A 20,400-nucleotide genomic window follows, 5' to 3' on the forward strand; every position below is an offset into this window, starting at 1 on the left:
TAACCTTGACAAAAATGTTTTCCTTACCTTTACAATGAATAGCATGGATAAGACGGAGTACCATCTCTCCTGAATGGAGCCAGAAAAGACAGCATTAGATGATGAACTTTTTCCTTTACTCTCCAATCAGTCTGTGATTTAAATTGAGACATTAAAAAGATTATCTCCAGTAACTGCTGGTCCAGGAAACCTGAGCTGTACTGAGGTTCCTCCTTCCCTTCCTCCCCCTCACCCCATTATATTCCAAAGTAAATGACTTTCTCAGGAAAACAAGCAGTCAGAGATTCCCCCTCTCCTTCCCTGGGAAATGAATGTGTCTCTTCAGTTATTTCCATATTTCACAGTACCTGTTTGTTTTAGAAGTGCCTTGTGTTTGCTAAGGATTGGTCAAGAGCACTGGAGGAGCTGATCAGTGGCCTTTCTCTTTCTGGCTTTTTTTGGGTTTGTTTTTGTTTTGTTGGTTTTTTTTCCCTTTTCTTTCTTTCTTTCTCTTTTTCTTTCTTTCTTTTTTTCTTTGTTTCCTTAAAGCTAAGGTGTGCCAGAGGTGATGCACTGATGCTGAAGAGGCATCAACAGCTATGGGACTGTAATCCTCTCAAATGTAAGCACTGGCAGTGTCTACAAAGAGAGATCGTGAGACGCTGAAGCAGAGTTTAGCTGCTGTTAAGCAGGTCATCTGTTCACTAAGGCTCAGATTGCAGTGTTCCCTAATCAAAAACATGAACCAGTCCCGATGGATTGAATGGAGGACTCTGAATATGAGCAGTAGTGTTATGAACATATCTGAGCATCTCTCCTGCCCTCTTGGATTCGGTCACTACAATGCAGTTGACATCTGTATCCTTGAGACAGTTGTTATTGTCTTACTAACTTTTTTAATTATTGCGGGTAACTTAACCGTGATATTTGTTTTTCACTGTGCTCCACTTCTGCATCATTATACCACCAGCTATTTTATTCAGACCATGGCCTATGCTGATCTTTTTGTTGGAGTTAGCTGCTTGGTTCCTACTTTGTCACTGCTCCACTACTCGACAGGTGTCCACGAGTCCTTGACTTGTCAAGTTTTTGGATATATCATCTCTGTGCTCAAAAGCGTATCTATGGCATGTCTTGCTTGCATCAGTGTGGATCGCTATCTCGCTATAACAAAGCCTCTCTCCTATAATCAACTGGTCACACCTTGTCGCTTGAGAATCTGCATCATTTTGATCTGGATATACTCTTGTCTGATCTTCTTGCCTTCCTTTTTTGGTTGGGGAAAACCTGGTTACCATGGAGATATTTTTGAATGGTGTGCTACCTCCTGGCTAACTAATGCCTATTTTACTGGCTTTATCGTGTGCTTACTATACGCTCCTGCTGCCTTTGTCATATGTTTCACGTATTTCCACATCTTTAAAATTTGCCGGCAGCACACCAAAGAGATAAATGATCGGAGAGCTCGATTTCCTAGCCACGAAGTGGATGCTGCTGGGGAGACTGGGCACAGCCCTGATCGCCGCTATGCCATGGTTTTGTTTCGGATAACCAGTGTGTTCTACATGCTGTGGCTCCCCTATATCATATACTTTCTGCTGGAGAGCTCTAGGGTGTTGGAAAACCCAGCACTTTCGTTCTTAACAACATGGCTTGCTATAAGCAATAGTTTCTGCAACTGTGTGATATATAGCCTCTCTAACAGCGTTTTCAGGCTGGGACTGCGGAGACTGTCAGAGACAATATGTTCATCTTGTATGTGTTTAAAAGACAGGGATGTACGGGACCCTAAACCAAGAAAACGGGCTAATTCCTGCTCCATTTAAAGAAAACTGGCGCATGTAATCAAATGTGGAGTTTTGATAGTATTTGCTGTATCTGGAAACTTGCCAGAAGAGAAATGTTTACTTGAATAGCTTGCTATGATGTTAGAGTGAGTTTAAAAGTGATTGCGGAAAAGGCTGCTGTAAGAGGGGTCACTGAACTCGAATATAGCTCTTATGAAATTGCGAGGAGAGCAATTCGACAGAGACAATGAAGAAAGTCAGAACTAAAAATCTTCCAAAGGGCATGAAATAACTACCACATCAGAGGAGATTCCTCATAAAATAAATAAGTTAGTTACTACCTTATATTTTCCCCCTTGTAGAAAAGTTGTCTTACTATCTTTGTGTCAGAATATACTGTAGCCTTCTGAATTTAAATATATTTAAGAGGAAACAATCAACAACACAGTAAGTGGCTATCCGTAAATTATATACCTGAGGACTATAGTAGATATTGCAGATTAATAATCAGCTCTATCTCTGCTCACATCTTGTACAATTTTCAGTTGTACAAACAATCCGCAATGCATAAAACCTACACTGGGCATGATGCTTTTGGATAAAATGGCACATTTTGGTACAACTTTCACAGCAGCTCTCCCTGTCATTTCCCCTTTTTTCCATACTGTGCATCCCTAGATTCCATCGCATCCAAGTGGTTTAGTTTGAGGGCACTGACGAGGTAAACTGAGTGTCAAACCATTCTTCCTGCAGAAAGCAATAGCCCTTCCTGGCTGGCTGAGTAACTGCAGCTGCCCATGTACAATGACTTCTTCAATCTTTCATTCTCTTGATCCTGTTAAATTAGCACACAGTATCAATGTAGTGTCCTTTAGGGTGTACTAAAGCTTTTCCTTTATTGGCTACACAGATAATCCTAATGCAGATATGATAATCGCACACAGCAGTGTGCATCACTGCTTAGAAAATTAAAACTAACTAACCCTTTTCTTTGGGAAGTCTAAATAGCTTACTGTTGTAGCTGTCAATCCGTTGTGTGAACCTAGCTTGCACACACTGTATTTTTTTTTAGAGAAAACGTAAATTGTGGTCTGTGCCTGATGTTTTCATAGCACATGGAATAGGTTAATGCTACAGGATTAAAAAATTACACTTGCTTTAAGAGAAATACTTCTGTGCAGTTGTTGAATAGCTGTTTGTTAGACAAGTGTTCTTGGAGGAGGAGAACAAGACAGTTTAGTATTAAATACAGTCAAAGAGCTTCAGTATTTCCTTTTGTACTGAACTGATTTTCAGGTCCACTGATGAAATCTTTTTTATTTTGCAAGGGCGCACATTAGGTTTGTGTAATAAATTGCCAGGGGTTCAGATGCATGCCAATCAATAAAATATTTAAATTATTATTTTGAACCAAATGTAATTTTCTTAGATGGTTATTGGCTTTTTAAAAAGGCCCAATTATTGATTATTGGTGCCTTTTAACACTGCACTATTATTCCTTCTTTCACCAAAATGCATATGTAAAGATCGTGCCTATTACTTTTTGTAATGGAAGCTAACCACGCTTGCACACTTGTGGTTTGACTCTAGATCTCCCTTAATTATGTATTCTTTGTTCTGTTGAGGAGGTTCTGAACCCCTGTATGTTTTTTAAACCTGTAAGAAAGTTGAAACAATGGAATAAAGTAGTATTATGTATATCAAAACCAGCGTTGGCTTTAGTTCCCTGATGTTATGCTCCATTCTCTGTGAAAGTTCTTTTGGGTTAGGACTCAAGAGTGAATGATTTAAAATCCAAACCTCAAAGCTGCTTACTTGCCATCTTAAACGTTTATATACCGGTTTCTATCATTGCACAATCTTTAAAGCAGATTGAAATATGACTTGAAACATTCCTCTAGGTAAGCTGAGCTGTTGCTGACAATTAGCGCTGATAGATGTTATGGAAAAATGAGTAGTATTCTTTGCACGTATCTCGTAATGCTCCATGCCTACAGGAATGTGTCTGCTGCCTTCTTTTGAAAAGTTGCTATTTGTTTTGGAAGGCTCTTTTTGGCTGACTGCTGCTCTCTAAGGTTGTATAACCCTGTGTCTTCATACAAACGCGACTTGGATTCCTTTTGTTTTGTCATTATTTTGTCATTGCTTCCTTTTTAGTAGGTCCTCAGTGTGCAAGACTTAGACAAGGAGCAATGAAACATTTCTTACAACTCATGGGGTTGGTTTCATACCAATAAAGTAGTTTTATATCTGTGCTCCAGAGCTGGCCACTTACTGCTTCTAGTTTTTGTTGGCATTCCTGGTAAGAAGTTTCTATGGGACCTCCTGAAATTCAAGAAAAGTTCTAGAAAATGCTTGAAGTTGAACTAACCTTTTATTAAACGCAGCCTGGAGGCAGCAGATGCATTGTTAGCATGGTACTGTAACTACAAATATGTAGAAATAAACAGGCTAACTCATTTGTATCGGTAGTGCCTTAGTTGAACCCTGCTTGTATAACCTCAGCAAATGGAGTTCATATACAGCAACTTGAAGCTTTATTGGCTGCAAACGGTAGGTCAGGAGAGCTTCACTTCAGAGGCTGCAGCACAAGGTTTACTCACCAGCCCACCAGCTTCTTGCCTTAAAGGGCAGAGTTAGCAATACTTTTTTCTCTGCCATTGTGTTGAGCTTGTGGAGTTGTCAGGCAGGACTGAGGATTTCCTTTTTCCTCAGCCTGTCCTTGGAGGGAGAGAATATAGTAGAAATCCAATGCCCTGCAAACAAATTGTAGGTTCCTAGGTTCTTTGCCCTCTTTTGGGGGGGTCGTTTCTTAAACATTGGCTTAACATTGTTGGTGCAATAATGCTAATTTGCTTATCCGGACCCTGAATTTCAGTTGCTGTAAAGTCACACTTCAACCTGGTCTTTGTAAATCCGAGTCTTCTGGTCTCCAGGAATCTGTCAAATTAAACATCCTCAGCAGAGTTAAAGACTGCGTTTCTTCTTGCTGTTTGCAAGATGACAGGATTTGACCTGGTGGTCAGTCACATGAATTTTTAAATTTAGCACGTGTGTTTCATTTTTTGAAAGTATTTTCTAAACTCATGATTTAAAATTTTATTTGAGGGAGGTTTGTTATTGTTTTACTAATGCTGTCTGAGGATTCCAGCTGGTGCTAAATTTCCTTCCAAAATTATAAGGCTGGATGTTTTTAATGGATAAAAAAAGTCCAATAGAAATTCCAGTCACCCAGTCTGTCACTTTTAATTTTCATTCTGTCATTATATAATGTCTCATGTTCTTGTATGAAAATGTGGTTAAAGAATGAGACTTTTGAAGCTGGCATCTGGAGTACATATTCCACTTTCATGTGCCTAAAGATCTTTATGATTTATGAAATACCTAGTAAATAGGTGACCAGACACTAACTAAAGAAATAGACATGAAAAAATCATTATTGATAATATAGGTAAAAATAAAGTCTCCGCATATACAGATACATTGAGGGAGCTGCAAAAACTTTAGGTTCCTTTAAAAATAAAAAGTAGCCATGAGAAGAAAACATATGTAAAATATTAAATAAAAAGGTTAGTGAAGAGATATGCTAATAAGTAAGCAAACCAAATACATATATATAAAAAGCTCCTTTGTGCAGGTAGATTATGTTGTGCCATTGCATTCTTCTTGAATACTTACGCTTGTAGTGTAACAGAGGCTATGTCAAGGTCAATTGTGGTACTGTTTTTGGAACCTCATGTCTTCAGCCTAAGGAAAAGTAAAAAAAATTTGTGTAATGGCAGCAAAAGCACTACCAGAAAAGTAATTTTTTCTTCACCAAATTCTATGGGCTTCCTTATTTTCTGGAACAGCTAAGTGAATTTCTCCTTAAAATACTATTCTTTAAAAGGAAAGAAAACTGTAGTAATGAAAAGCACAATGCTGTCTTTTAAAAGTTTACTTATTGTCTTACAGTAAGATTTCCCCCCCGCCCCCATTTCTGCTTAAGAATCCATTTTGTAATTGTACTTGGTAGAGCATGAGGTATCATGCTAGGTTTATTTTTGTGCAGAATCTTTGTGCTTCCTCTGCTGAAAAGTTTGGAGCGTTTTGCTTTATTGAGCCTCCTTTCATAGATACAGTTTATGAAGACCTTTTAAAAATTACATTTATACTGTTTTCATAAATATTTTTAATTCATTAGTGTTGACCACCAAATATCCGTAATCACACTTACTTTACACTCAGCAAAATTAATAACGTCTTGTTTTGGTAAAATAACTTACCAATCAATATTAGATACTGGCTGTTGAGAAAAGCGTATCAATGTAATGATTAGCTGTTTCATTAGCTATTTCATCTTGCGTATGACAAATTAAGTTTAACTATAAACAAAATATAGTTGTTACAACAGGATATTGAGTTGATAGGAAATGCATCAGATTTAATACTATCTCCCAACTGGTTCTCAACATGAAACTATTTTATCTTTCCATATTACAGTTGTAGCCAAGAAAATAAATAAATATATATATATATATTTTTTTTTAATGTTGGTGTTTGAATGCTAAGGATCTGTATCTCTAAATCCAAGCTGCTGCTTGTGGTGGGAATATCCCTTTAACAGATCTCAAACTCAGTTGCAGTGTGCCTAGCAACACGATGGTCCTGGAGCTGACTTTGCCAAGGAGCAGTGCCAGAGGTTCACGAGGCCAACGTTGCTGTGGAGGAAGAATGTCAATGAAGGTGGCAGTGACCTCCCCAGCCATCCTCTAGGATCAGCTAATTTGCAGATCTTTCAGTTTTATTGTCACTGTCACCAAAAGGATAGGTTTAAGCCTTTTACTTCATCCCCCCACACCATTACCTCTGTCTCTCTTCAGGCTGTTTGATGGTTGGAGTCGTGCATCATCCTACTAAGGAACTGAATTAGATTTATTTTATTGGGGTTTTTTGATTAAAATATTTTATATATGTCATTTGAATGGCAAAACCAAACATTACTTTGTTAACTAGATGCTGATTAATTTTTAGGCCTTTCCAGAAATGGAGGCATCACTGAGATAGTGTTTTCCTGTCACTTGCAGTATTGCCTGGAACATTGCTGAAATACAGTATTTTCTAATGATTACATGATTTTGCTAAGCCAAATATGAAGTTAAGTAAAATCTGTGGGTTTTTTCCTATTTAACATAGATGAGTTGAATTTTTTTTAGTATATACTAAATTTATACATAGATCTCTGCAGTCATTAAGCATTTTTAATTGTTAACAAGAGACTGTGTCATTATTGTAGATTAGCAGGGTGAAAGCAATATAGAAGGATATTTAAGGGTAGCTTCCTACTCACAGATTTTTCTAGTCAATCTTAAATAAAATGACTCCTTTCTCCATCTGATATTAGGAAAATCCTTCCAGAAAATATACTCTGAGCTTTAAGTGCTAAGGGAACAGTATGTGAATGGAGAAGAAGCTGTTAATGGCTCTGTGCCCCAGCACAGCCTCAAGAAAATACTAACCCCCTCACTTTTACATCCATAATTTCTGTGGACTTTTCCTTTGTCCAAGTACTGTGAAAGGTAGGATGAATATAAGGAAACCTTAGTGCTTTCAGCTGCGCTGACAGGAGGCTAGGAAAAGCAATTTCAGGCAGTAAAAATGCCTGGAGATATTCAGAATTTTATCATAGTCTTATGCCGACTGCTGCCAAACTTAACCCTCTTGAGAAGAATGTGACAGCAATGCTGAAGGCTTTTCGTTTTAATCACCGTGTGACTCGGTTTGAACAAAGAGAAGGTGGTTTGGATCAAAATGAAACTTTGTAAGTGCAGTGATTATCAGGGAAAAGAGTTTCACTTTTTGTATGCGATGTTCATCCCTGCCTCAAAGCTTGCAATCTAAATTTTACAAGCGGCAGTATTAGCAAAAGTGACAAAACACGAAGGTTTTGAGAAGGGGAAGCTCAGAGATGTCAGCGTTAATCATGTGAGGGCATTTCTGCATCTTGACAGCATTCCTTTTTCTTTCCTTGTTTTCTTTAAATGAAGTAGATAATGCTTGTTGTCTTCTTTTTCCTTCTTCTATAAATTATTTGAATAAGCACAAATTCTTTTCATCATGGAAGAAGTCCATTTTATGAGATATTTAAATGAAGAATAGGGTAGTGGATTGGGAAAGTATAATAGAGTGTCCCTGGGAGAGAACAAAGAATGTTACTTGTGGAAGATGTACTACTTTCAATTTCATACACTTTAGGCAGGAAAGTCATCACATACCTGTACCCGGTGAAGGTTTCTAGTCCTTGTATGATCTCTCTCCAGTGTTATTTATGCTTGTGCATGTATTATTTAAAAGTTCTTCTTGTGTGACATCTAAATTTAGAATTGTAAATGGACAAATGATATTTTCCATGATCAGGCAAACTTGTTCTGACCTAGGAAAGACACTTGCTGAACCCACAGATTTTTGGTGTTCATTAAGTGATTATGGCATACAGGTTCTCATTAGCTGTTTTATTGTGGGGAGACAAATATGAGAACTGTGCATTGAGACAGAAGAGCTGACCGTTCCTCAGGTGGACTGCTCCTCATCTGTTGCATGAAATTGTCAGATGAGCCCAGGTGAGGCTGTGGCTTTGGCGGGCCAAACACTGAGAGTGAATGACCTTTATTTACTTATTTTGGTAGTTCACCTTAATGCCACTATGTTACCCTATCTCTGTGTTCACGTCTGTGCGTAAATGAGGATTGTCAAATACAAAACACTTTCGTTACTTTGGAATATGTATACCCCCCTGTTTCCTGCTAAGATTCATGTAGGTCTCTCTCAGTACAATGTGCCATTTAAACCTCTGATTCATGTTCACTGACTAAACCCGTGGTGGTTTAAATTGTTGCTGTTCCGGCAGCAGAATGAAACACGCCTGCGCCTCGCCCTGCCTCCTCTTCCCTTGGTTGTTTCAGGTCAGTACGGCAGCTTAGCACAAACCCATTTTCGGCAGTGGGTAGGGCTGTACGGCAGAGAACGCTGGTGTGGCTGAAGCATGTGTGTGTCCTCTGCCTGTACTTTTACTACATGCAGTTAATCTTCCACAGAAGGAGTGGCATAGACAGCTGAAGGCAATAATGCAAGCTGCCTCAACAGGGTTTTTGCAGAGCTTTGTTTATTAGGGTTTTTAATGGTAAGGAAATTTGTTGTAATTAAAAAAGAGAGATCTATATACTACGAGTAATGAATGGTTATTAGGTCAAGAACAGATTAGTCTGTTTTTCATCTATGCCCTCGGTAGGCGAACAGGATCTTGATAAGATAATTTTATTATAATCAGGTAGATTTTGGACACTACAATTTTTGTAATGAGTTTTAATGCAACTATACGTACGTAAGGGTTGTAAAGACGCATATAATGGCAAGGTTTCAGTGGCAGCTTTTTCTTCATTTCCAGGGATTTGGGGACCACTTTGTGGCTAAAGTTGGATAAGTGCTAAGTGTGCACTAAAATTACCAAAGCCAAAACAGCAAACACAGGCTATGAATGAAAGACCTTTATCCAAAACTACTTTCTCTGGACTACTGGCTACTTAATATTGTCCAGGCAATATCTTATGTTGGCTTATGAAGATGACATATAGAAAAGCAAGAAATCGAATAAATGTAAGCATAACTACATGCTATCATAATTAAATTATTTTAAAGATTTTTGATTTTTCAACTCAGGACTTTCAGAGACCATATTTTCTGTGACCTCTTACCTTGGGAACTCGCAACCAATTAATTATTTTCCTTTGCTGGCTGTGCTTTACTTGATCTCTGGCTTTTGGGTTTTTTAAAGTTCAATTTGAAATTTGAATTTGAATTTGAAATTGTTTTGCTGTTATGTAGATGTGTTCTTCACTTGACTCATGTAAAAACCTTTATGAGAATATTAGAAAGATCATGTCCTTGAAGGGAACTATATCTAGTCTTAAATCTAGGCTGCATTTCATTGTATCTAAAAGAAGCTGTTGCTGTAGCTTGTTTACTAGATTTCAGGTGTATTTGCAGCAAGCCTCATTGACAGATGACAAGTTCTCCATCCTCTTCTGTTAGGCTAAAATATTATTTGCCACTGATTTTATTTGTAAATGTTGCTAACTAAAGAAACTCTGTTTTGGTGGTGAATCAGCATTTTGCATGGGATTTATGGAGATACTTTATCTGTCTATTGTATTTCCTTTGATTCTGACGGCAGTACATGAGGGTTATTGCTTAAGTGCAGCTGGAAGTTTTGGCCATGTGATCCCTGTGCATTTGCACCTCCTTTCTTCTGGTTTATCCTGGCTTGAGAAGCTTTTTTGGGGAAAAGTATGTCTGTGATGGTTGGTCGTTGATACAATTGTGCTTCGGTGATCATCTTATTTTATGAATTTCACTGCATTAGTAACGCCTGTATTTTAAAAATAAAAATCATAGCAAAGTGCTCTTGTAATAATGGTATTGATTTTGTTTTAAAATAAATTTATAGCAAGACAAAGTCTTTTTACATTGGTAAAAAGAGATTTGAAATGTGATGTACGTGAGGAATACCTGTTGATAATTTACTTTGGGAAAGATTTGGATTTCAAGTGGCAGATGAAATTCAAGAGATTAAATATAAATATTGATTCTGAAAAAAAGCAGCTCTTAGTTTTCATACAATGACAAAATGAATTGTATCTGTTTCCTGTCAGGAAGAGGATTTTGGGTTACTGTAAGTTACCTTATGGAAATCGTAGTTTAGTGAGCCATGGCTTACCAAAAAGTATTGAGATATTAGTAATTATAAAAATAATAAAGAAAACTATTAGAAATCATTGCTACCATCACCATGGCGTGCCTGGATCTTGAATACTGAGTGTAACTGGTCCATGGTAGCACAGCTGGAAGGATTTCTGAGGAAGGACAAAGGAACTGCACTTCTCTAAGGGAGAATTAGTGTCTAGGATTTTTCCAATCCAGAAGAGGAATGATTAAGGTGCAGGGGAGTATGAGAGGTCTGTATGGTCATGAGTGTCATGGGGGAGGACTGGATATAATTACTCATTGTTTCTCTTCCAGTGTAAAAAAATGAAAATCAAGGCAGCAGTATGAAAACAAACAATATGTAGTGAGTTGTGGCATGCATTGACAAAAGACACCCTGGATGTCAAAAGCTGACATGACAGGTTAAAAATTCAGAGAAACTCAAAGAGGAATAGTGTATTAAATGCTGTGATCATGCTTCTGCCTTGGCAGTCCATATACCACAGATTACCAGAGGCTGGGAGGCTACGATGGGGGAATTGTCACAGTATGTTTGTCCTGTTCTTATACTTGTGCTTAGGTGTCTGTTACTAGTTGTTGATGCTAGAGGAACTAAGGGCCAATCTAAAGCGTCTGCTTTTACCTTCCTGCTCTGTTGCGTTGTTACATCTTTATTACTTTTCATATACTAACTCTGGATATTTCTTTTCATATTTGGTCTGTCAGGAAAAGAATGCACAATTTACTTCAGCTGTTTTTTTCTGAATAAAACTGTGAGTGAAAAATGAACATCTGTGGCTGTGCGTCTTTGTGTGTTTGTGGAAGGTGGCTGTGAGAGTAGAAGTGTCAGTATGATCGACTGTCCCCATCTATTCTCACTACTGAAGCAAAATACCTTTTGGAAGAGCATCAACAAAGCAGTCATGAAGGGGACTATATTGCTACTTCGGATATCAAGCATTAGGGGATAAACTTTAACTTTTTTTCCAATAATTCTAGTAGTTAGGAGCCAAGCTATTATTGTAGGCAGTCCACAGCAAAAAGGGCTTCTTAACCCTATCTAAATATCATGATTTTTTAAGATAAAAAGTGATGCTGCGAAAGTAGGGATGCCTACACTACACGTGGCTGTCAGATACCCCTCCCAAGCTGCAACTGGTTCAGCAGAGGTCCAACAAGTCCTCTACTTTTTCATGCCATTAGAAAATGGGCGGTATGATACTGGTAGGAAAAATGATATGGAGGTCACTAACAGTGCAAAGGCTGCAATACTGTATTCAAGGAGGGACTAAATGCTTGAGAAAATTTCCTTGACAGCCTGTTGTGGCTGATGACAGTTAGCAGTTCCCAGCAACTAACTAGTATTTTCTCAAGTATTTCTGCAATCACCAAAGTTAACGATAAAGCTAACAACAAAGTCCTATAGTGAACAAAGCAAGTATCTTAATGAGCCATGATGAGGCTTGAGTATGGCCGTGGTGTTCCACTCCTAATCAGCAGCATGTTATCTATTTTCTGAAATAATGTGTTATCCATTGAGAAATAAAACCATAATTCAAACTAGATCTCCATATAACTGGGGCTGATATATTTACAGAGTTGGAAACAACGTGTAGTTTGCTCTGCCTGTCAGCATATCTCCACAACTATGTATTCTTGTCAGTTTTTTTATAGAGGAGAGGTGTTCCATCCTACTCCTTTCATTTTGCAATTAGATCAGTTAATGCTGGTTTGCCCCTAATAACATTTTCTCATTTTCTTCTAAAATCAGTATCAATATTTATGTTCTGTGAAGAAAATGCATTCTTGTCCTTTCTTTGCTAGGTGTTTGTTCCTTGTCTTTAAGTGGCTAAATCATGAAGTGGATTCTCTATGCTCAAATTTGTTTACCTGTGTTGCAGTTCCATGCACTACTGCATCTTCAGGCTAGTTTGAGTCCTGTTCCTTTTGTTCATGGATTCAGGATGTGGAAAAGATGGGAAAATGTCAGATGAAGTTGTAGATTAGGATGTCAGTGTTGAAATTACTCTCATGACAGAGTATGTCTTGTTCATTTTCTTGTAGATGAATTTAAGTGAACTTGCAGAAACCAGCAAGACCATGGGTATTTTTATTTTTCTTCCTTATAAAGTAATTATTGTTTGAAAAATGATGTGCTTGTGCAGAAAATGTTGAAATTGCAGGTGGATATTTCGTTTATACTGTGAGGTTTGTTTTTTTCCCCTATTCTTGGAAACATTATTCTTGTTACTGGTAATTTAAAATAATGAAAAATGAAGGTAACATGCATTGAAAACATGCCTTCTAACAATGTTTGTATTCATACATGCAGACAAATTTCAGTCTAGAAGGCAGCATATCTTTGCAATGCTTTCATCAAAAAGCAGTTTTGCAGCTTTTAAATGTGGTAGCTCATTCATATTATTAATTACATATATATTTTGGTCCAATGCTTCATCCCGGCTGCAAGCAGAATTCCCATTGACTTCAGGGGAACCTTTGAATTTTAAGGAAGTTTGGCTCAGTTTTCTATATTCAGTCTAGCAGTGATATGGAAAGCCCTACCTAATCTTCTGATTTTTCGGCAAGTACACAACATGACTCATGAGTGCCTCCATTACAGTAGAAGGGAATGCAGCAGAAGCATTACTAATGAGGACAGGAGTCTCGCATGAAACAAGTGTGCATCTGTGTTTGTGTGCTGAACTGAAGACAATATGTTAACATATGTTAAAAAAATCACGTTTCTCATCTCTGTTAAGAAATATTGCTAAAAAGCATAGGCCGTGAAAGAGAAAAGGGAGAGAATGCTTAGCTCTGGTTTGCTACACTGCACTTCATGTTTTCAGTCTATTTTCCAAATAAGCAAATTGACTGGCAGGATTTAAAAATAGTATTATTTTTCCATGTATGAAAAAATGCTAGTTGTAAGAATATTATGCTACATTATTTTACATTATTAAAATAATGGTTGTTATGAATGAATAAAGTGTAGATTGTTATGGTATTGATGTAATGAATGATTAAAATATAGATCGTTATGGTAAATACATGACAGTTTAAAAAGTATAACTCTAGGATATTATTTTAGAACTTTTGTATCCAAACTCCAAAGAGTTTGGCTAAATTTTGTTATAGTTTCTTTGTTGAGCCCTCCTCTTCCCCCCAGTTGCATTACATTGCTCTTATTTTTTCAATTTAACAGCGTATTGGCCATTTTTCCTTGAAGTGAAATACGACCATATAACATAAAAGGCATTAAGATATTCCATGTCTAGATTAAAGATTAAGATTGAGTCAAGATTAAATCTTATTGTTTTGTTGCTGTCATCTGTTACTGTCCAGTTTGCCTGGTGGAATACTTGAACATTCAAAATTAGAGTTGAAATCTGAAATCCTGTGTGTGTGTGGTTTTTTTTGTTTTGTTTTGTTTTGTTTTTTTTAATGAAAAACATATTTTTCTATTTATGTGAGACTGTAATCTTAAAAAAAAAAATTAACTGTTTACTGTCATGTAGAACTTTTATTAGATATTTAACATGGTTCCTTGACTACTGCTACAAGAAGCCTTTTTTCATCCTGTGAGAACTTTCTGCATAACAGAATGTTGTTGGTCACACTTCAGTTTATTATTCATGCTGCCTTTATTGTCCACAACAAAATAATCTGATGCATATAAATCAAGTTCAGGTTATGTCTTGTGCTGTTATAACTGGACAAAATGATTTATCTTAGTTCAGTCTCTTCAGTTCTTTCTTGTTCTTTGCAACAGTATCTCTAGCTGTGTTTGAGTTGACCTGCTTTCTTATTAATCATTTTCTTTCAAAATTAGGGCAATATTAGCATACTTCGTATTATATTTAGATTTCATTGTTCTTGGAGTTCCATGAATTCACTGTTAGATTTAGAACGTGAATTTAATATTTTGTGCCAATGGAGTTGTAGCCTGTCTTGTTAACCATTTCAACCTCTTAGAAGTGGTTTTGAAGATCGGTAGCAAAATCTTGGCTCTGAACCCTAATAAAAAGACATATTTATAATAATTTTAGTGTTAACACTTAGAAAAATGTAATATAAATTTAGACCCAGTTTTTTACTTCTCATAATAGATTAGTAGTTTTGATAACCAGCTTGATTGTAAGCTCACTTTCAACAGTGATAGAAAAGATTTTTTTTTTCATTTTTATTTTTATTTTGGTCTCTTGTTTGTAAAGACTTGGATCTTGACCAAATAGGTAGTCATAGACTGTAAAATGGGCAACTTTAAATTCATACTCATTTCAATATTAGTTAGATAAACACAGGAGATGGAATTATGTATAGGAAAAGACATGAATCCATTCTGAGGTCTTTTCAACTTGACATTCTGCGGTGCTGGTTTTAAAGATTTCAAATCTAAAACCCTTGCAGAACTCACAAAATTAATGCCTGAAGTCATGACTTTTTTAGGCTGCGTGTGCTATGAGTTACGTTCACTTGGACAACACTCGAGTGTTTGAGCACATACACTAAATTTCATACCAGCAAAGCAGAAACTGCATGCGTTATGGTCCAAATATATTTTGGTGCCATGATATGTGATTGTAAACAGGCCTTTAATGCTCTCCCTGAATCAGAGAATCGGCCTGAAGGCACTGTAATTCTGTTGCAATTTTTTTGTTTGTTTGAACAAAGGGTTGTTGTTAGGGCTTACATAAAATCTGAGCCGCTCGCTCCTCAGCTGAAGTTGAAAGAGGACGTCCTTCCTCCCCACCCTGTCACATGCAGAGATACCATCTGGGTGTATGGGATGAACTCCAGATCGGACTTGGAACTAATCCAGTAAATGTTACAGAAACCTTGATGCAAACAGAACAAACCATAACCAAATGAAGCCTTTCATCAACAGTGATGCATTCAATGACATAATGATTTTTTAATGTGTGTGATACCACAAAGCATTAGTTTCCTCCAGTCAGTGTGGGAACTTTTGGAAAGGTGTAAGTTTTAAGTGTTTTAAGAATGTTTTGCGTGAAACCTTATGCCTTATTTTTGAGGGTGTTTCTTCTTGTGGTGTTGTCAAATACTGCTTTCTGGAGCAATGGTTTCTTACACTTCTTATTTGTTTATTTATCTCAGTAGGACTGAACATGAAAGAAAAGAGAAAAAGCTTAGACAGCCATCCTTACCTTTACTAGTTTTGATTTCTATCATTCTGATTTTTTTTTTTTTCTATTAAAAGTCATTTTCTTAGACCTGTGAAGTGGAAGATTACTTAGAAAAGCAAGAACCATTTTTCTGTTCCTTTTTTTTGGATTGTTTTAAACAGCTACTTTTTCTCGTGGTTACACATAATTATTTTTTTATTTCAAAAAATACCTGAAGGTCTGAATTTGATCTGTTCTGGTGCATTCTCAATCTCTAACTTTATGTTCTGTTTATATTACCTAAACTTCAAGTAATATTATTTCAGTCCTGACACCAGGTATAAATTCTCTGTCCTGTAATATATTCTGTTTAAAAAAAACCAAAAACCCCAAGGTATTAAGATATGACCAAGAGCTGATCAGATGGGTTCTAACTGATTCTGCACTTTTGATCGTCCCTTGTTTATCTTGGTCTCGCTGAGGTTTCCTTTTCCTGGCTGATCAGTAGCTCACTCATCTTTGTTTCTAATGCGCTGTGTCCAAAACTAATTCAGATCTCTACTTGAGATCTTTCTTCCAAGTTTAAAAGATCGTACGTGCTCTGAGAAGTTGTTAGAGGGAGCCATGGCATTCTGAATGGAAACTCTCAGGCTCCCACCCAGCCACAAATCAGTCAGTGTTTGTCATCTGCTCTGTCTTCCAGACCTCAGCATTATACGGTAGATATCCACAAGGTAAAATCTTTAAATTTAAAGGTCATTGTCAAATGGCTATTAGAGAGGCAATAAATAATCAAGAACAGCTAGGGCTTTTTGAGGCAAAATTATATCTCATGGCTTTTAGGGCTTTGCATATTGTGACCTTTTTTGAGGTGTAACAGAAAGAGTTAGAACAGCACTTGGAAACAAGGGGATTTAAAGTTAAGTTCCTAAATACTCATTTGAGGCTACTAAGTAGACCTGGCCTGATTTTTCGGGATTGCTGAGCAACCCAGAATCCCAGTCAAATAACTCAACAACTGTGGATTTGTTAAAAAACAAGTAAATAATCTCCACAGACAGTCTGTAAACTTAACTGAGATTTGAAATTTGATAATTTCCTTCTAACTCATATTACACGATGATTGATTTTTAGCCAAGTTAGGGATTACAGATATTTAGCCTAGATCTTTGTTTCTGATTGTTGAGTTGTCTTCCTGGAATTGATGGTTATACCACTGACAGAAATACTATTATGAATTAAATTTAATGGATCCATCAACAAAATGTATTGTTTCCATTCCTCCTATTTTTCATTCATTGATATATTTTTAATTCCGTATATTTGTCAGTCTTCTCTTTTTCCAATTCTCCCTTTTCCATGTAGTTGCAGTCAAGTGCTTTCAGGCTTTTCTAACAAGCAGTGCTCTGCATTGTACCGAGAGCATCGTGAATGGAAGCAGCGTGACTGGAGAAGAGGAGGAAGAGCTGTTGTAAGAGGGGTCTGAAAGTAACTGGTCAGTTTGAATTCTTCTCAAAGCCATGTTTAGGTGATTCCTCCTGACTGATGAGGGAAGCACCTCATGCATACGTGTTAGGATACTATGACCTTGCCTTTCATATCTGGCACTTGTTTACAATTTGGTTGTGATCAGAAGGGAGCAGAAAAGTTAAGTAACCTTTCTGAATATGGATTAGAGTTATGATGTTGGTGTCAAATAGTATGTTTTATACTACTTTTTTCAGTTTGAATTGGGAACTGGAAGTCTCCAGGGCATGAACAATTAATACTTAATAGAGAGCAGTTGAAAACCAATTAAGTTTTTGTTGATCAAAACATATTTCAAAGATTCAGAGTTGTATTCCAAAAGGGAGATTTTAACTGGGTAAAAGACTTAGATGAGAAGTTGGGCAGTGTGTGGAAAAATGAAATCAAATGAAACAATGACTTGCTTCAATCTGTGTTTTCCATTGCTTTCACAGTGCGTAATATCCATTGCATGCTTACTGGAGAGCTTGATCTTGCTGGGCTGCGTTTCAGTGAAATTTATTTTTGAAGTGGGTTGCTCTCTTAAACTCAGCAGTCACACTTTTGTCCAGTGTCCAGGACGGATGAAAGGGTGGGTGACTTACACTGTTCTTCATGTAATATATATGAGGTTGTTTTAAAATACTGCTAGGTGGTAGCAGGTGGGTAAGAATAAATCACGTTTCTGCTCTGTTGGAACCAACAGCGTTTGTTTTTTCTATCTCTTTCCATCATCCAGTAGAGAATTTTTTGTAACTTCTTGTTAATGCCAAGGAGTAGACAACATCCATTCCTTCACTGTGTTTTTTTCCAATTCCACGGTTTGTGTAACAAAATAATTATGTTAGAAATAAGAGGTTTCTTAGAAGTTGGCACTGTTACATTTGTATGTGCTATCTTGATTTGAGCATTAATAACTGTAAAACTGGATTAGAAAAGTAACAGCTAAAACAGTTATTTGGCAACACCTTGTTTGTTTGCCCCCTGGTAATTCTTGGTGTGAGGTGAAACTGTGCCAGAGAGATGAGCAGCACGCATTGTCTAAGGAATACACTAATGTCTTTAGTGGGCTAGTGATGCAACTTTGTTGAGATGAATGATGCATTTTAGAAAATCTAGTTTTAGAACTGCAGTTCTGATAATTGTCCCCACCAGCTACATATTTTCAAAACTTGTATGTGAACTCTGAGTTACGTTCCTGCTTTCATGGGGCACTGTGCTGGAATTGGTATTATTATTTTCCTACCCATGTGGAGCTGAAACAAGAGCTTAGTGAAGGCTTTTTCAGGAAAGCTGTAAGTGTGGTTCTCAGGATAGCTAGACAGGGACAGTTTCCAGAGTTTGGAAATTTTCCTGGTTAAAGTATAAAGAAAACTTCTGCTTCTGATGAGGCTGCATTTTCTAGAGATCAAACCCAAATATACCTTACAACAAAAACAGTAAGAAAAATCTTATGCTGACATTAGTGGCAAGTTTGTCTCCGTAAAATAATTTGAAGACTCAGAAGAGTGGTTTACTATTTTAGAAAAATTTATCACAGAGAGGTAGCACTCTTCAGAATGCAACTCTAATTTTTGTATGAAATAGAAAAGCATTTAGCAATTACTTCTGTTACAGCCAGTATTCTAAAATCTGATGGATGCTGTATTGTTTTGCAGAGGAAACCGTATACACTGTCTGTACTGAGTTTCATTCTGTTACCATTATATAAGAAATATTGTACAGTGAAAAATTAACAACTTTTAAATACCAACTTTGTCATGCTTCCCGTGCTTTCCTAGTACAGTTAGTTATGGTATTCCTAGGTGGATAAGAAAAGCTGAATAATACCCAAGCCACATGGACAGAACATTAAAATTCTAGTAAAAATCTAGGTTGTTAGCTCAGAAAACCCCATGCCTAGGAAATAATGGTTCTCCACTATATTTGGCTTTCTAAAGCCTCAATAAAATAGCAGGATAATTCTAATACTTATGTGGATGTGACTATTTGTGGAATCTTAAATCACTAGTTTATAGGATTGTTACTCATGGGAAGGTTATATGAGTGATAAATTGTACTGATAGTGTATTTATGGACAATGTGGTTGGGGATGAATTATTAACAGTGTAAATAAATGTACTGTTTTGAAGCGCTGTTGTTTGTATTGTAAGTCATGATACTTTATTCAAAATAGGCAGCTGAGAAAAGATATTACTGTGAATAAATATCTCAGTAAGTACTGTAGTGATGTTCCTCAGGCTCTTCGTTGTGCAGATGATGCCAATTACAGTTGGTTATCACATGCCTCTTACTGTCCTCTATGTCTGTGTAGAAGCAAAGGTCTCAGCCTTCCTGCCCTCCCCAAAAGAACAACTAAATACTTGATTTTATCAAGTGAAGAGCAGAATGGATTTGTTTTAGTAATGATTAAAACACAGCTGACCCCAAAAGTAAAGAAAAAACACAAACCTTTGGACAGAGGAACAACTGAAATTGTTAAATTGTGGTCCCTTTTGTGGAATAAATTGAGGCGTTACTATGAGTGACTATGTTAAATTGTTACTATGTTAAATTGAGGTGAGTTACTATGTGAGTAACTGATTTGAATGTTAGAAATTAACATCCTTTTTCTCAGAGCGAACAACACAGAAGAAATTGATATGAGGACAACTTGTTCAGAATTACCTAAAGATCAAACAAAATGTGTGCATCATGGTGAAGAATGTTTTGGCCAAAATTTAAACAGGTGGAGAGAGATGTTGTGAAGAACATTAACCTCCCAATCTTCTCCTACTGAAGCCCTCAAAAAAAGCCAAACCCAAAAACCCTTCCAGATATAATGTGCTAGTCTTTAAGAACCATGAAGGTGGTTTTTGTTAAGTAACTAGCTAGTTATTCACAAATACAACAAATTATTGCCTCTACAAATCTATACTGCCCAGCAGTGATTGCAGAGGCAAGGAAGAATGTGATTTAGTGAAAATACTAGTTTGGAAATAATTTATTTTCTATTTCTGACCTACTGGTCATGAACAGTTTGTCTACAAATAACAAAGCAGGTATCAATTAAAAGTGTCAAGTGCCTTTGCTTTATGTGTCAGTGAAAATCCCCTCCCACTGCCCCTCGCCATGGATATTGAAAGCAGATACAAACTGAGGGAAAGCTGGAATCCAGGGAGCAGTTGGGGAAGATTCATTTCCATAAGAAATGAGGCTAAAAATACATTTTAATGCATTGCTAATAGTGATGTATTGGTGAGAGCAAGTTTAATGAAAAGCTG

General features: G+C 36.8%; 2 protein-coding genes across 9 annotated transcripts in view; both read left to right on the forward strand.

Annotated features, from left to right (window-relative positions):
* RABGAP1L (RAB GTPase activating protein 1 like) overlaps nucleotides 1-20,400 on the forward strand; it is a 260,477-nt gene that overhangs the window by 88,638 nt on the left and 151,439 nt on the right. The window lies entirely within an intron of this gene.
* On the forward strand, nucleotides 720-1,810 carry GPR52 (G protein-coupled receptor 52). Its single transcript, XM_075509197.1, has one exon. It carries the CDS (start codon nucleotides 720-722, stop codon nucleotides 1,803-1,805), a length of 1,086 nt encoding a protein of 361 aa, XP_075365312.1. The 3' UTR covers nucleotides 1,806-1,810.

The sequence above is a fragment of the Mycteria americana genome, chromosome 7, assembly GCF_035582795.1.
Source record: "Mycteria americana isolate JAX WOST 10 ecotype Jacksonville Zoo and Gardens chromosome 7, USCA_MyAme_1.0, whole genome shotgun sequence".
NCBI classification, from domain to species: Eukaryota; Metazoa; Chordata; class Aves; order Ciconiiformes; family Ciconiidae; genus Mycteria; species Mycteria americana.

Bases quoted from the DNA above. Each gene is read 5' to 3' on its own strand.
- GPR52 (XM_075509197.1), top strand. From the start codon at position 720: ATGAACCAGTCCCGATGGATTGAATGGAGGACTCTGAATATGAGCAGT.